The sequence below is a fragment of the Anomaloglossus baeobatrachus genome, chromosome 7, assembly GCF_048569485.1.
Source record: "Anomaloglossus baeobatrachus isolate aAnoBae1 chromosome 7, aAnoBae1.hap1, whole genome shotgun sequence".
In the NCBI taxonomy this organism is placed as follows: Eukaryota; Metazoa; Chordata; class Amphibia; order Anura; family Aromobatidae; genus Anomaloglossus; species Anomaloglossus baeobatrachus.
This window is the reverse complement of record NC_134359.1, coordinates 280581604-280599418: the sequence shown is the minus strand read 5'-3', so window position 1 is coordinate 280599418 and position 17815 is coordinate 280581604. Positions and strand designations below refer to the sequence as shown.

General features: G+C 44.6%; 1 protein-coding gene and 1 long non-coding RNA gene across 2 annotated transcripts in view; one reads left to right on the top strand and one right to left on the bottom strand.

Moving 5' to 3' along the window:
- Positions 1-17815, top strand: part of LOC142245500 (uncharacterized) — a 271128-nt gene that overhangs the window by 131343 nt on the left and 121970 nt on the right. The gene's annotated exons all lie outside the window — the stretch shown is intronic.
- On the bottom strand, positions 10042-12725 carry LOC142246363 (noggin-2-like). Its single transcript, XM_075319409.1, has one exon. The coding sequence runs from the start codon at positions 11298-11300 to the stop codon at positions 10644-10646; it is 657 nt and encodes a 218-aa protein (XP_075175524.1). The 5' UTR covers positions 11301-12725; the 3' UTR covers positions 10042-10643.

Below are 17815 nucleotides of genomic sequence, written 5' to 3'. Positions count from 1 at the left end.
TCATATAAGACACTTATAGGATACGTGTAATAGAAGCAGGTCTCACCTCTTAGCTCTGTGAATGGAAAGATGGGTGCCCATGCACTGCTCCCTCCATTCCCTTACATGAGAGCTCCATAAATATCTGACATGGGGCTACCGCTTTAAAGGGAAGGTGCCATAAAAAAAACAACAATTTTTTAATAATTAAAAAAACATGTTCTAGGTACTAAATTGAGGAAGGCGAGTAAAGGTATATTTATTGTATATTTATTGTATATTGGTAGGATATGACATGGCTTTGGATCGGTTGAGGTACAACCGCTATGACCCTCCACAATCCTTAGCATGAAGGGCTTTAGCACTTCTTTCCCTGCGCAGCGGTTCCTCCGCTACCTGCTGCGCAGGGACCTGCAACCCAGCCAGGTGCATGGTTGAATTTTGGGCTTTATCCTAGAGACGTTCTGGTAACATGCTTTCATTCCCACAAAGAATCTTTCTGTAGGTGACGACTCGAGTAAAGCATTTTTATGCTAATTACTGTTTTTTGTTGGCTGCCTTGACAAGGATTCAACAATGCAAAACACCTAAATCCTTCCATGACTGCAGACCAGAAGACTCGTTGCATTGTCTCCTGTGACCTATGAATTGTATAGGTTTAAGGATAGGATTTAGGGTTAGGGTCAGATGAGACCCTCCGCGTCCTCTTTGTGGCCCCAACCCTTGTAGACTGAACGGAGCCCCAGCAGCAAAATAAATCAGCGTCTTTTCTATCTGTAAGTGGGTTATTAGCGATCTACCATGGAGATCAATGGAATGCAAGTGGGAAGCAACTGACCATCGGGGTGATATATTTATATACATATATACGGTTAACAACGTGCTTTATTTGAGAAGTGAATAGAGATTTACTCTGGGAGGGAAGGGTCTATATCTTATTCATTAAAGCCTGTCACATGGGGGAGGGTATGTACAGGGACCTATAAAGAATTGGATTTATAAGGTCTGTATTCCTATTGCAGCAACAATCCACTAAGAATTTCCCAATTTTTATGTGTTTTGCACTAATTTCAATGATTTTCCATAAGAAAATTACTTCTGATTGTAGAAAAAAATGCATGCAATGGTTTTATGTGGCTCAGAAATATGTTCTAGGTACCCATTCACCTGTATCACTATGGTTTTTCCATCAGAGGCCACCCCTTTAAAAATATAGATCCTATATTCGGCAATAGAACCCGCGACTAGCCAACTTTTTATGCTGCAGTGGCCACTACAGGGCAAATGAGGTATTGCATGGCGGCTATTTAGAGAAATAACCATGTGTGTAATACATGGATACCAAAACAGGCGCCATTCATACAAAGCAGTACTCATTTCTGGTTTATAGAGGGGGATCGCAATCAGGAGACTCCGATCCATGATGTGAATATGTCTCAATATAACACGTGATGTGATTATGTTGCTATCCGTATAGACAAAGGTAGCTGTATTTTCTTCAACAAAACTAGGCAGGGATTTTCAGAATCTGGGCACAAAGTGACCAGATCATGGTCAGGCGGGTGAAGATTGTCCCACTACCTTTAAATGATCAGAGTTTGATTGCTTGCAGCTGCCACTAGGGGGAGCCTGCTCTGTACAGATTTATACATATAAGCAAACAATCACAGGGAAACTAAAAAAAAAAAAAGTAAAAATAAAAAAAATTCTCCTTTCAAAAATAAACTAATGAAAAAATATAAAAAAAATACATATTTGATATTGTTATATATAATAATCTGTCCATTAAGCGCATAAAAGAAACAATAATCAATATGCCATAATTGCATTTTTGGGGGGTCCAGGCACCTTCAAAATAAAAATACAATAAAAAAACATCAAATTGACACATACACCTTAAAGGGACCCTGTCACCAGATTTGGCGACTGTAAGCTGCGGCCGCCACCAGTGGGCTCTTGTATACAGCATTCTAGAATACTGTATATAAGAGCCCAGGCCGCTGTCTAAAACTTAAAAAAAACTTTTATAATACTCACCTAGGGGGGTGGCCCGGTCCGATGTGTGTCACAACTGTCAGCCCGGTGCTCCTCTCTACGGTCCGATGGGTGTCACAGCTGTCGGTCCGGCGCTCCTACCTCTGGTCCGATGGGTGTCACAGCTGTCGATCCGGTGCTCCTATCTCTGGTCCGATGGGTGTCACAGCTGTCGGTCCGCCGCTATTCTCTCCGGTCCCATGGGTGTAACAGCTGTCGGTCCGGCGCTCCTCTCTCCGGTCCCATGGGTGTAACAGCTGTCGGTCCGGCGCTCCTCTCTCCGGTCCGATGGGTGTCACAGCTGTCGGTCCGGCGCTCCTATCTCCGGTCCGATTGGTGTCACAGCTGTCGGTCCGGAGCTCCTCTCTCCGGTCCTATGGGTGTAACAGCTGTCAGCCCGGCGCTCCTCTCTCCGGTCCGATGGGTGTAATAGCTCTCGGTCCAGCGCTCCTCTCTCCGGTCCGATGGGTGACACAGCTGTCTGTCCGGCGCTCCTCTCTTCGATCCGATGGGTGTAACAGCTGTCGGTCCGGCGCTCCTCTCTCCGGTCCGATTGGTGTCGCAGCTGTCGGTCCGGCGCTCCTATCTCCTATCTCCGGTCCGATGGGTGTCACAGCTCTCGGTCCGGCGCTCCTCTCTCCGGTCTGATAGGTGTAACAGCTGTCGGTCCGGCGCTCCTCTCTCCGGTCTGATTGGTGTAACAGCTATCAGTCCGGCGCTCCTCTCTCCGGTCCAATGGGTGTCACAGCTTTCGATCCGGCGCTCCTATCTCCGGTCCGATGGGTGTCACAGCTGTCGGTCCAGTGCTCCTCTCTCCGGTCCGATGGGTTTAACAGCTCTCGGTCCGGCACTCCTCTCTCCGATCCGGCACCACCTCTCTGCTTTGATTTCTGTCCTCCTTCTACCCAACTCAGTGTGGCTGACGTGTGGAAGGCTTAGTATCGGAATAACAGAACCTTGACCTTTATATATGTATATCCTTAAATTATTCAGCACAGAATTTTTTACCATTTTTTTAATTTATTATCAGCTTTTGTTTTAACTTAAGAAAAAATATGGGATTAAAGAAAGCTTAACTGTGTCACTGCAAAAGCTTATGTGTAGGTGATATTTTCTAGGATGGAGTCTGGAATCGATATTTGTGCCTACATATTTAGCGCTGACGCTCAGTATTTATTCGGATGCTTAGATTCGTCTTCTAGGATGTGAATCTCAGAAATGAGTCGTAGAATAGACGGGATGTTACACATTACACGCCTGTTAATCGTAGGACGTGATCTCGTGGTCAACGCACACCTGTCCCTCTAGTCATTGGACGGACAACCAGTCTTTGTACTGAAGGCCGCCATTACTCTACCTGAAGAAGGTCATGTCCACTTTTATTGTCTGTACCTGTCTCCAGTATATTCACCTTTCAAAGGGATGAATTAAATTACTAATGACCATGCAGTATCCCTCGTGATGTGGTTTATCGATGACATCTTCTACTCTATAAAGAGTACATGTAGGATAGGTCATATATATCTTTGATTGCCGGGGGTTCGATATGTGTATATTTTGGTAGATCGGACTTTTTTGGGGCACAAATTTGTTTTTTGGGGATTTTTTAATAGGGGAAAGGAAAGTGATAAACTTTTTTAATTTTTTTTACCTTTTTAGTCGTCCTTGGGGGGCAGTTATCAAATGCTTATGTAGCACCCATGGGGCAGGGGTTAAATGCACTCGTCGCCGGGCAGGTGATGTCATGTCCGGGATGTCACAGGTGGCCCTGCCCGGCTTCATGGCCCCGAGATGTACAATAAAAGGGATGATGGATGAATGGGACGAGGATGTTGGGAGTTGTCTCGTGACGCCACCTGCAGTATGCGGCCAGGGATTAGCCGCCGCTACGGTCGCTGTCCTCTGGAGCGGGTGATGTCGCAGATAGCCTATTTCAGCTTCCCACAGGTGAAGGTAGGCCCCAGGGAGGATGAAGAGGGTAGTAGTAGCCGTTGGCGCCGAAGCACGGGGCAACGGTGCCGGCAATGAAGGGCGGACACAATAGTTGCGGTTCCAGGTCTTTACTCACTGTCCGTGGGTTGCCCAGGAGGTGCCGGTCTCCACTGCGATGGGCTCCAGGAGATCCCGGGTAAGTTAGAGGTAGCAACCGGTGTTTGAAAGTGTCCATTCCTAAGGGATGCCCTGTCGGAAGTGAGGGACCTGAGCTGAGCTTCCCGCTCCAAGCCTCGGGTACCGTGAAGAGAGAAAGAAGAAAGTGGTGTCGTGTCGCCAGAACTGTAGTCCCGACTTGACTGAAGATTGTGTTTAGGTTGCTCCTACTTCTACCCCAAGTGGTGCCCGCCCCCCAGGTGGTTGTCCTAGTGATTAGGAAAGTCCCATGCTACGTGATGGCCACTCCCCAGCCTACCCAAGTCCAGTCCCCAGTGAGAAGGCTCCTAAACTGTATGTAAGGTGAAATGTGCAAACACCGGTGATTAACCCCCTCCTTACCCGAGATGAATGCTGCACCTTAAGTGAGGTGCAGTACCCTGTGGCGACTGAAGCCGCAGGGGCGCCACACTTATACTATATAGTGCAATACACTATATATACAGCTAGATTTGACGTCTTTGGAAGTGACTGATAGCTGAGCATAGTTCTTTGGCTCATGGACATTGGATGGAACAGTATTGCACATATATAACCTCTGGTTCATCTACTATCGTGCCGAAAAAGGGTGTGGTACCTAAACCTCAATACCGGTGGGGGTCACAGTAGTTAGACTGCTAGCAATTAAAGGAGTTATCTGGGACAAAGTTATTGATGACTTATTGGATAATCAATATTAAATCAGTCAGGATCAGACACCCCAACCGATCATCTGATCCTTGGTGCAACGGCCATGGGAAGTACATGGTGTACGGAGTCAGAAAACTACAATCCCACACACTGCATAGTGGCCGTTCCTGGAGCTGGACACTTATTGAAGTATTTCAGTCCTAGACAACCCCTTTAAAATTGAACACATCCTGTAGATTGGTTTATGTAGTTTATGGTTAAATCCTTTTAATGTTATAGGCACTTTATTACTTGTGTCTACACCCATCAGATATTATATAACATCACCTGCCTAATATTGAGCTACTTCCCTTCATGCCTTCAAAAAGGTCTGATTGGTCAAAGCACGGACTATGCTAGAACTCTGAAGGTGTACGAAATTACCTGTTTTCAGCAACATGTGCTACCAGACAGACCAGTCTTCACTCCCCAAGCACATCGGAGAGCATTGTGTGCCTATAATTATGTCACTAGGGCACCTTGGTGCACTTTTGGCAGGTACTAAGTACTGCATACTGGTACCACTGCACAAGACCTACTGTAATCCGCAAGATCCAGCATATTATGGGAACACCTTACATGACCTGCCATATTTCGGGAACACCCAACAAGATCTGCTGTATACCAAGAATAACCAACAAGATCCGCCATATACCGAGAACATTCCCTGAACCCCGCTTTATCCCAGGAACATCCCACAAGACTCGCTGTATGCCAGGAACACCCCATAAAATGTGCTGTATTTCATGAACATTGCATAAGGCGTGCCATATACAGGACAATTGTACTTGACCTGCCATAAACTGGAAATGCCCAACAAGACCTGCATATACCACTGCGTATACCAGGAACACACAAGACCTGCGTATACCAGGAACACACAAGACCTGCGTATACCAGGAACACCCCACAAGACTTGCTGTATACCAGAAACATGCCACAAGACCTGCCGTATACCAGGAACACCCCACAAGACCTACCGTATACCGAGAACACCCCCACAAGACCTGCCGTATACCGGGAACACCCCACAAGACTTGCCATATACAGGGAACACCCCACAAGACCTGCCTTATGCTGGAACACCCTACAAGTCTTGCCATATACCTGGAAAACCCCACAAGACCTGCTGTATCTTGGGAACACCCCACAGGACCTACCGGGTACTGGGAACATCACACAAGATCCGCCATATACCAGGAACACCCCAGAAGCCCTGTCGAATACCGTGAATACCCCACAAGACCTGTCTTATTTTGGGAACCCCTACAATGCCTTATTTCCTTAAAACACCACACATGACCTGCTTTATACCAGGAACCCCTACAAGACCTGTTGTATACTGGGCGCACCCTACAAGTCTCTTTCCTTGCTGCCTCATATATGCCACCCCAGACACCATTGTACTAAAATAATGTAATTTATGCTACTTGTCAGTGACTTTATGTTATGACCAGTGTATAATGGTGGTTTCCAACCTGTGACTTTCCAGTTGCTGTGGACAAGCTGGTAGGTGCGGTTTCACAACAGCTGGAAAGCAATAGGTTAGAAGCCACTATTTTATATAATCACTAGACAGTGCTTCCATTAGCTATAATTTCATTAAGGGAGCTGGTTGGCTTTGCTCTTTTTCACAGTGGAGGTGAGCAGAGTCGATGACATTTTGCGACCACACGTACCTGCCAAGATGGAACTGCTTTTATGGAAGCTGTACGGAGACACGTGGAGTCTTCACAACTTCTTACTACGAAGCTGTAGGCACCTGTGAGCTGAAATATGGCACCTGCATAGATTTTAGTGATATTTTCTGGTTGAAGCAGTGCTTCTTGAGAAGAAAAGATGTGTAATATGCCATTGTGACAGATTCATACAGAATCAAAGTCCTAAGTCTATAGTCCTTGGAGCCTTTAGATTTGGGCAAGTGGGGTCTTTACGTCATCGGCAGCGCTCACATTCAATGTGAAGGTGAGTGACACCGGACAACCCATTCTCCTTCTGAAGATCACCACTGGAGTTCATTGCTATATGACTTTGATTGTGTGTGAATCCACAAGGTCAAATTACTGAATTAATTGTGTCTAGAGGCGCTTCATCCAGTGGAGGGTGCTACCATGATCGGGCACCGATAGGCAGGTACCATCTTTGAAGGAAAGAAAAAGAGTATACCTTACAGGGATCACCAAAACTCAAATATTTAGAATTCAGAAAAAACCTTTATTACAAAGTAGAAAACTCATGTCTCCATACTGGGAGTAAACAATGATTAAAAACACTTAAAAAGCCAGAGGCATATTGCCACCGCAGAGGTGGCTTCCTCAGGGGAGAAAAATCTTGTGGCACGTGGAATATCACGTAAGTGAGTACAGCATTGGTGCACGCAGCTCCTCCATGTTACCCTAAAGCTTTTTCTGGTGGATACCAAAGGTCCACTATGTGTATGAAGTTCAGGGCTACACTAAACCTTTTTCTGGCGGATACCAAAGGTCCACCATGTGCATGAAGTTCAGGGTCACCCGAAACCTTTTTCTGGTGGAAAGCAAAGGTCCACCATGTGCATGAAGTTCAGGGTACCCTAAACCTTTTTCTGGTTGATACCAAAGGTCCGCCATGTGCATGAAGTTCATGGTCACTCTAAACCAGTGTTTCTCAACTCCAGTCCTCAAGACCCAAAAACAGATCATGTTTTCAGGTTTTCCTCAATAATAGACCGGGGATAATTCCATCACCTGTGCAACATTAAGGAAATCCTGAAAACCTGATTGAGGAAAACCTGAAAACATGATCTGTTGGTGGGTCTTGAGGACTGGAGTTGAGAAACACTGCCCTAAACCTTTTTCTGGTGGATACCAAAGGTCCGCCATGTGCATGAAGTTCAGGGTACCCTAAACCTTTTTCTGGTGGATACCAAAGGTCCAACATGTGCATGAAGTTCATGGTCATCCTAAACCTTTTTCTGGCAGATACCAAAGGTCTGCCATGTGCATGAAGTTCAGGGTCACTCTAAACCAGTGTTTCTCAACTCCAGTCCTCAAGACCCAAAAACAGATCATGTTTTCAGGTTTTCCTCAATAATAGACAGGGGATAATTCCATCACCTGTGCAATATTAAGGAAATCCTGAAAACCTGATTGAGGAAAACCTGAAAACATGATCTGTTGGTGGGTCTTGAGGACTGGAGTTTGGAAACACTGCCCTAAACCTTTTTCTGGTGGATACCAAAGGTCTGCCATGTGCATGAAGTTCAGGGTACCCTAAACCTTTTTCTGGCTGATACCAAAGGTGTGCAATGTGCATGAAGTTCATGTTACCCTAAACTTTTTTTCTGGTGGATACCAAAGGTCCAACATGTGCATGAAGTTCATGGTCACATTAAACCTTTTTCTGGTAGATACCAAAGATCCAACATGTGCATGAAGTTCATGGTCACCCTAAACCTTTTTCTGGTGGATACCAAAGGTCTGCCATGTGCATGATGTTCAGGGTCACCCTAAAGCTTTTTCTGGCGGATACCAAAGGTCCGCCATGTGCATTAAGTTCATGGTCACCCTAAACCTTTTTCTGGTGGATACCAAAGGTCTGCCATGTGCATGATGTTCAGGGTCACCCTAAAGCTTTTTCTGGCGGATACCAAAGGTCCACCAAGTGCATGATGTTCATGGTCACCCTAAACCTTTTTCTGGCAGATACCAAAGATCCGCCATGTGCATGAAGTTCAGGGTTACCCTAAACCTTTTTCTGGCAAATACCAAAGGTCCACCATGTGCATGAAGTTCAGGGTCACCCGAAACCTTTTTGTGGCGGATACCAAAGGTCCGCAATGTGCATGAAGTTCAGGGTACCCTAAACTTTTTCTGGTGGATACCAAAGGTACAAAATGTGCATGAGGTTTATGGTCACCCTAAACCTTTTTCTGGTGGATACCAAAGGTCCAACATGTGCATGAAGGTCAGAGCTACCCGAAACCTTTTTCTGGCTGATATCAAAGCTGTCAATCCCTTTTTTTACCGCACAAAGCAAGAAAATTCTGTTTACTTCACAATCTCCTCTCCTAACCGACCTACGTGCACGTTGCAGACCTCGGTCTCTTTGATCCCCCTCGGATTTTCAGCGGAGGGGCTTTGTAACGCGTCACACACATATATGTCAAAGGGCCGTTTGTTTCATTCTTAACTTTTAAAACGTGTTATAGCGGCTAGACGGGGACATAATCAATTTCTCAATAAAATAAATCCATTACCTTCCCCAGGCCTTTGGTTTCAGCCTATTAAACCAGTTGCTTTTTTTTTTTTTTTTTTGGGTTTTGTTTTGCGAGATGCTTTGATCTAAGACCCCCATAGTTTTACAATGAACAACCCCGGTGCTATCTACATTGCTGTGGCATTGTCTATGAGCGGACGTGGTCGGCTCCCACTCAACAGAAAGATTAGGGCTCGTTTAATAACCCGTCACCATTGGTCAGGAATAAAAAAAACTTAATATCGGCCGCCTAAGACGTAAGACTGGTGCTGCTTTCTCGTCCCTTATACTTTACCCTTCCATCCGACCAGTCACATAGAAGAAAATAGACACCAGGGATTAGATTGAACCACTGAATGTTTATTTATTGCTATAATGTTTTGCTGGGTTTTTTTACTTTTGCTCTTATTTTTGCACTTTTTTTTCTTATTTTTTTTTTTATAGATATTTACACCGTTACATGAAAGAGACATTTCAAGTATTATTATATCTGTCCATTATTTGTTTATAGCTACAATTTGTTCGCCTGTTGTTTTTAAGTGACCGCAAAAACCATTAAATAAATAACACTGAGGACAAAGATATCCCGATCTGCAACCCTAAAAACATAATACAAGTAAACCAAGATAATCACTCTCTTATAAAACATCTGTATAACATTTATACTATTTGTTAATGAGAAGAAGGAGCAAAGATTAAGTCTGCAGATCAAGGTGGTGGTGTATATGGAGATCCAGGGGAGTAGAAGGTGTGGCAGGGGTTAAATTAAAGGAGAAGCTTATACCCACCATTTAAGGATGGATGGATAGATAGAATAAAAATATGTGGTCCATATGTCTCATATTATACAAATACCCTCCAAAAAAACCAACAGTAAATAGGGCAAAAAAAAAAAAGAAAAAAATTACATCAATATTATGTTAAAAAAAATCTATTTTTATTTACAAAAGCCGATGACTCGAATTTTAAATTCCCTTTTTTTCTGTTTTATTTTTATTTTTTTTTAATTATGTTAAAAAGCTATATTACATATAAAAATAAAACATCTGTTCGGAGGTGCTTAGATCTGGAGGCTTTTTATCAAGCTTTAAAAATAATATACATAGCAATAATACAATAATAATAATAATAATAATAATATGAATAATTATACTTATCAACAGTGCAAGGTTGGGGAGGATAACACTTATCTATCTTTTTTTTTCTAATACTGCATAAATCGGTTATTAACCCAACAGAAAAGAAAAAAAAAATATTAATTTATGGCAATAATTCCTTTTTTTTTTTTTTTGTTGCTGTTCTTATTTTGTCGTCCCTGTCTGGCCCTCTTCGTGAGTACCTTCAGATGTAAACTCCGTGGCAGAGCCCAAGAAAGGGTTAAGGGAGTCCGCCCCCCCCCGCCGCCGCCATAGTTTTCGGCTGTCAACCAGTTGAACTGTGGTTGTAGTCACTATCCAGTTCCCCAGTGTCAATGGCGAAAAAAATAAAAAAAAGCACCAGGTTTCTTGTCCTTTAACAGTGCAAGGATTAACCAGTGACCCATTCAGCTCTCGAGTCCTTTCACCGATGAGCAGCAATTAACACGCGCACTTGCATTCAGATAATATCGGATACTGGAAGGGGATCCATGTGCAGAACCGTGGCCTCGACCAACCCTGACAGTGCCACCTTAAGAAAATTTTGGGGACCGACTTATGGGGTCTGCAGTACATACCCTCCGGTAAGGAGCAGGACTTCTCGGCAAAGCATTGTCCTTCCTTGATGAACCTTGGCCAAAACCTGATCCCTAGATCCTTCCAGGTGTACACTACCGGGCAGTAGGTGTAAGCCCACAACCACTGCAGGAACTTCCTCCTGGCTTTCTTGCCTATCTTGATCCTGCCACCATAAGGTGCTTCACTGAGGTCCATATTCTTGAGCTCGATTGGTAGCGAGCCAAAGTTTTTAGTTTTTGTCAATGATTCCTGGGTGGACGCGTTAACAAGGTTGGGCATAACCACCGCCATAAAGTTTGGGTCAAAGTTGCTGCCAAGTTTCTTCCTCAATGTCCTCTCATCCAAGTCCTGCTCTTTCGGATCCTGTTCCGGATCCGGTGTCTCAAGGACAGGTAGGACAGGTAAGTCTCCGCTCGGAGAAGGTCGAAACCTAAGAAACGGTTGGCTGGACCCCTGATGGTGCACCAAAACCAGGCAGGAGCAAAGAAGAACTGCTTGAGGCAGATTTATCCTCTTCATGATTTTTTTGCCCCCTTCAGAGAAGAACAGAGTTCTCCCACCCACCCCCTTCCCGATGGAGGTTTTTTTGTCAATGGAAAGAGCAAATTTTGCAAATAATCCAACGAGAGCCGGGGTTCTGGTAAATGTTATTTTTTTCCCCCAAACAAATCTCTTATATTCTTTCCTCGGCCCGTTTGGTAGAGCTCAGAAATAGACACAAAGTCCGGAGAAGATGCTTTAAATAGATCAGCGGCGTGTGTGACACACACACACAGATGGATATACTGTATGTGATCTCCAGCCTTGTGGAGCCAGGAAGCTTCTCACAGAGAGGTAGCTGTGTCCGTCAGCAAGGGGCAAACCACACAAGGAAAGCAAAGATCTTTAATTTACCCCTTTTCTCCAGCTTTTTTTTTTTTTTTCAGTCCTCCCCCTTCGCTCTCTCTCTCTCCCTCTTTCCTTTCTTACTCCGGTGCAGGATCTGGCTCGCAAGACATAAAAATTCACAGTGGAATAGTCTCCATCCCCATGGTGACATCCAGGACAACTCGTCTAGACTCTGCAATACAGTCTGGGGCTCCGGCAGGAGCCAATGGTATAAAAAATAATTAAAATTAATCCTTTCAAATTGGGGAAAATTATAGGCAGGGAGGTATGGCGGCTGCCAGCGGATCCCAAAAAAATCGAGTACTTTCCAAGTTCCGCCAAGAGTCTTAAAACTTCTACGAAATGATACGACCCTTCAAAAAAATAAAAATGTATAAAACCGTAGAACGTCCTTTAGACAGTTCCAAAATCCCAGAAGAGGTCCAGACCTGCTTTGAGGTAAGGCTTCATTTTGGAAGATTTTCTTCTCTTGCGTTATCCAAGGAGTCTGCCAGCCGGGGGAGAATTGGGGTTTTGTCACAATTCCTCTGGCTCCAGTCTTTGTATAGACAGGGTAACAAGCCTTTTTTTTAGGAGCAAATGAAAAGACATAGAGGGCAGTGAGAAGACAGCAAACACATGGAGCTTGTGTGAGTGCAATAAGGGAGCCCTTCTAAAGCAAGGCTCCTTCTTTTCTTTCTTAAGAATGCTGCTTGGGTGCAAATGAGATGTGGCTGCTTGCGAGGAAGGAGGATTAAAATCTTCTTTTATAATGCAGAAAAATAAGACGCAGACTTTCGCAGTATCACATTGCCCAAGCGAGCCTTATATCCAGATGTCCTTCAGAGTTCAAGCATGGTGGCTTCCTCTGCGAATGGCCCCCAGGGTCTGTCTCAATGCAATGGCCAGATGGGACCTGGTGAGCAGCAGGTTACTGGGATGTCCAGCGTGGATCAGGCAGGTGCTTTGCAAGGCTTGTGTCCTTCCTCTGTACCTGCTTGTCACCCTCTTCTGTGCAGAGCTTGCAGTAGAGTGACTTTTTCCCCGTGCTCCTCACTCCTGAATGTGCTGCGCTCTACTGTCCAATGCAGGTTAAATATCTCCCCCTGATGGTGTGAATTGTTAACTGACACTACCCACTGCAGTCACTCCCCCCCCAAACACACACTCTCACATACTCTCTGACAGCCTTTCCACAACAACCCTCACCAGCCTCTCCCCCCTCCTCCTCCCTTCCCAGACCCCCTAACCAATTGAGTGTGCCTTCTGGGTCCGGCGACCCTGGGACGTCTCTTGTTAATCCCATGCAGATTGGAAGGGGGGAAAAGTGTGCGGTGATCATACACTACTGGCAATTCTGCTCATGGATCACAGCAGCCGTCCAGAAAGCAAAAAGAAAAAATTGCATTCAGATTGTAAATACATTTTTTATACATCAGATATTATAGAAAGTAGGGGACCTCTTCTGGATTGCTGGGATCCTACAAGGATAGATTGTGAGAAACTTTATTGCTATCCATGATATTATAGAAGTAGGGGAGCTCTCCTGGATTGTTGGGATCCTACAAGGACAAATTGTGAGACACTTTATTGCTATCCATGATATTATAGAAAGTGGGGGACCTCTCCTGGATTGTTGGGATCCTACGAAGACAGATTGTGAGACACTTTATTGCTATCCTTGATATCATAGAAAGTGGGGGACCGTTCCTGGATTGTTGTTATCCTACGAGGAGAGATTATGAGAATTTATTGCTATCCATGATATTATAGAAAGTAGGGGGACCTCTCCTGGATAGTTGGGATCCTACGAGAACAGATTGTGAGACACTTTATTGCTATCCATGATATTATAGAAAGTGGGAGACCTCTCCTGGATTGTTGGGATCCTACGAAGACAGATTGTGAGACACTTTATTGCTATCCATGATATCATAGAAAGTGGGGGACCTCTCCTGGATTGTTGGGATCCTACGAAGACAGATTGTGAGACACTTTATTGCTATCCATGATATTATAGAAAGTGGGGGACCTCTCCTGGATTGTTGGGATCCTACTAGGACAGATTATGTGACACTTTATTTCTATCCACGATATTATAGAAAGTGGGGGACCTGTCCTGGATAGTTGGGATCCAACGAGGACAGATTGTGAGACACTTTATTGCTATCTATGATATTGTAGAAAGTGGGGGACCTCACCTAGATTGTTGGGATCCTACGAGGACAGATTGTGAGACACTTTATTGCTATCCATGATATCATAGAAAGTGGGGGACCTCTCCTGGATTGTTGGGATCCTACGAGGACAGATTGTGAGACACTTTATTGCTATCCATGATATCATAGAAAGTGGGGGACCTCTCCTGGATAGTTTGAATCCTACGAGAATAGATTGTGAGAATATTTTTCACTACTTTTCTACAATTGGATAAAAATCACTTGGAGAGACTCTTATTTTTGTAAAGGAGGCACCTAGATGGCACAAATGGGTGCAAAATTTTCATGCAAAAATGGCCAAAACCGAATCTTTTTCGCAAGGCAAAGAAAAACTAAAAACGCTTCTGACCAGTTGTCAAATTTTTGCCCTTGCCATTTAGACTGGATCTTTTTCAATTTGGTCATATGTTGTAGAATTATATTAATTTAATCCAGTGGATTGTTGACAACTCTCCCTATTTTGCAGTAACACACAGGAAGCGAATAATAGACATCACCATATTAAGGATCCAAAAGTTTTTGATGGCTCTCAACGTTTTTATGATGCCCGTGATTATTATTATCATTATATAGCCTTTTACATAATTTTTTACATCACTTTCATAACTTTAAAAGTCAAATAAATCAAAAGGATGATTCCAAAATGTATCAATGCATGCGAGCAAAATAATTAGCACCATAAATATTCATTGTGAAGACTCCTGATGGATCCGGTCAGGCTAGAAATCTTTCCAGCTCTCTGCAGCCTGTACGTTCCTATAGTAAATCCCAGTATTCTGCAGTCTGACGTGGGGGCTGGGTGAGCGTGGAAAACTATATGCCTCTTAGTGAAAACTGGATCCCAGCAGAGACTACGGTGCCAGCTAGTCATGTATTCAGCTAGAGGGTAGTCGTCTATCCAGCGATGATGATTTAGGTTACTCCCGGCAGGCTGCCTTGCTCATTTATCAGAGTATCTAATCCACATGATTTTTTAAGGACTCTTGGTAATGATTAAATAGAAATACAATGAGAGAAATTCAGTGGTCTATGATTTCTAAGTTCAGGTTCTCAACTCACAAAATTCATAAAATGAACCTGGATGATCATTACAGATCATATTATATGAGGGCAATTCCTGTTACTTTGTTACCTGCTGTAAAAGCCGCTGTTCTCCCGAATCCGGCGTTGTTTTTCTTTTGTTCCTGCGCCTCTCCGTTACTGAGATATGGTTCCTTCTTCCTTGTGTATATAAATCTAGTCCTTTTTAGCCAACTGGGTGAGGTCCTCAAGAATCCGCACATAAAGAGCTGATGACCACACCCACTTGATAGAAAGACTAAATTTATTTATAGGGAAGAAGGGGCTATATTTCGGGAACAAAGAAGCGCAGAAACAAAAAACAAAACAACCCCGGATTCAGGAGAACAGCAGCATTTACACCAGGTTAAAAAAATACATATTCACGCCAAGTGACAGGTCTTTTTTTAAGTTCAGCCACACAACTTAGCCAACAACGATTCTTCTAGACCTTCCATACACAAGTACGCTCAGCTCAATTATGTTCTTGATAGAAGGAAGGGAATAAGGTTCTACCAGACACATCTGGGGTCGGCTTAGAGGGAAGGGAATAAGGTGCTACCAGACACATCTGAGGTCGGCTTAGAAGGATGGGAATAAGGTGCTACCAGACACCTCTGGGGTTGGCTTAGAAGGTAGGGCATATAGGGCTCTACCAGACACATCTGGGGTCGGCTTAGAAGGAAGGGAATAAGGTTCTACTAGACAAATCTGGGGTCGGCTTAGAAGGATGGGAATAAGGTTCTACTAGACACATCTGAGGTCAGCTTAGAAGGATGGGAATAAGGTGCTACCAGACACCTCTGGGGTCAGCTTAGAAGGTAGGGCATATAGGGCTCTACCAGACACATCTGGGGTCGGCTTAGAAGGAAGGGAATGAGGTGCTACCAGACACATCTGGGGTCGGCTTAGAAGGAAGGGAATAAGGTTCTACTAGACAAATCTGGGGTCGACTTAGGATATGAATAAGGTTCTACCAGACACATCTGAGGTTGGCTTAGAACGATGGGAATAAGGTGCTACCAGACACCTCTTGGGTCGGCTTAGAAGGATGGGAATAAGGTTCTACCAGGCACATCTGATGTCGGCTTAGAAGGATGGGAATAAGGTGCTACCAGACACCTCTGAGGTCGGCTTCGAAGGAAAGGAATAAAGTGCTACCAGACACATCTGAGGTCAGCTTAGAAGGATGGGAATAAGGTTCTACCAGACACATCTGAGGTCAGCTTAGAAGGATGGGAATAAGGTGCTACCAGACACATCTGAGGTCGGCTTAGAACGATGGGAATAAGGTGCTACCAGACACCTCTTGGGTCGGCTTAGAAGGATGGGAATAAGGTTCTACCAGGCACATCTGATGTCGGCTTAGAAGGATGGGAATAAGGTGCTACCAGACACCTCTGAGGTCGGCTTAGAAGGAAAGGAATAAAGTGCTACCAGACACATCTGAGGTCAGCTTAGAAGGAAGGGAATAAGGTTCTACCAGACACATCTGAGGTCAGCTTAGAAGGATGGGAATAAGGTGCTACCAGACACATCTCAGGTCGGCTTAGGATATGAATAAGGTTCTACCAGACACATCTGAGGTCGGCTTAGAACGATGGGAATAAGGTGCTACCAGACACCTCTTGGGTCGGCTTAGAAGGTTGGGAATAAGGTTCTACCAGGCACATCTGATGTCGGCTTAGAAGGATGGGAATAAGGTGCTACCAGACACCTCTGAGGTCGGCTTAGAAGGAAAGGAATAAAGTGCTACCAGACACATCTGAGGTCAGCTTAGAAGGATGGGAATAAGGTTCTACCAGGCACATCTGAGGTCAGCTTAGAAGGATGGGAATAAGGTGCTACCAGACACCTCTGAGGTCGGCTTAGAAGGAAAGGAATAAGGTGCTCCCAGACACATCTGAGGTCAACTTAGAAGGAAGGGAATAAGATTCTACCAGACACATCTGAGGTCGGCTTAGAAGGATGGGAATAAGGTGCTGCCAGACACCCCTGGGGTCGGCTTAGAAGGAAGGGAATAAGGTTCTATCAGACACATCTGAGGTCAACTTAGAAGGAAGGGAATAAGATTCTTCCAGACACATCTGAGGTCAGCTTAGAATGACGGGAATAAGGTGCTACCAGATACCTCTGGGGTCGGCTTAGAAGGATGGGAATAAGATTCTACCAAACACATGTGGGGTCGGCTTAGAAAGAAGGGAATAAGGTACTACCAGACACGTGGGGTCGGATTAGAAGGACGGGAATAAGGTGCTACCAGACACCTCTGAGGTCGGCTTAGAAGGAAAGGAATAAGGTGCTACCAGACATATCTGAGGTCAACTTAGAAGGAAGGGAATAAGATTCTTCCAGAAACATCTGAGGTCGGCTTAGAAGGATGGAAATAAGGTGCTACTAGACACATCTGAGGTCAGCTTAGAAGGAAGGGAATAAGGTTCTACCAGACACATCTGAGGTCAGCTTAGGATATGAATAAGGTTCTACCAGACACATCTGAGGTTGGCTTAGAAGGATGGGAATAAGGTGCTACCAGACACATCTGAGGTCAGCTTAGGATATGAATAAGGTTCTACCAGACACATCTGAGGTTGGCTTAGAACGATGGGAATAAGGTGCTACCAGACACCTCTTGGGTCGGCTTAGAAGGATGGGAATAAGGTTCTACCAGGCACATCTGATGTCGGCTTAGAAGGATGGGAATAAGGTGCTACCAGACACCTCTGAGGTCGGCTTCGAAGGAAAGGAATAAAGTGCTACCAGACACATCTGAGGTCAGCTTAGAAGGATGGGAATAAGGTTCTACCAGACACATCTGAGGTCAGCTTAGAAGGATGGGAATAAGGTGCTACCAGACACATCTGAGGTCGGCTTAGAACGATGGGAATA

What these genes read in the sequence shown, in the direction of transcription:
- LOC142246363 (XM_075319409.1), bottom strand. Translation starts at nt 11,300, where the DNA reads ATGAAGAGGATAAATCTGCCTCAAGCAGTTCTTCTTTGCTCCTGCCTG.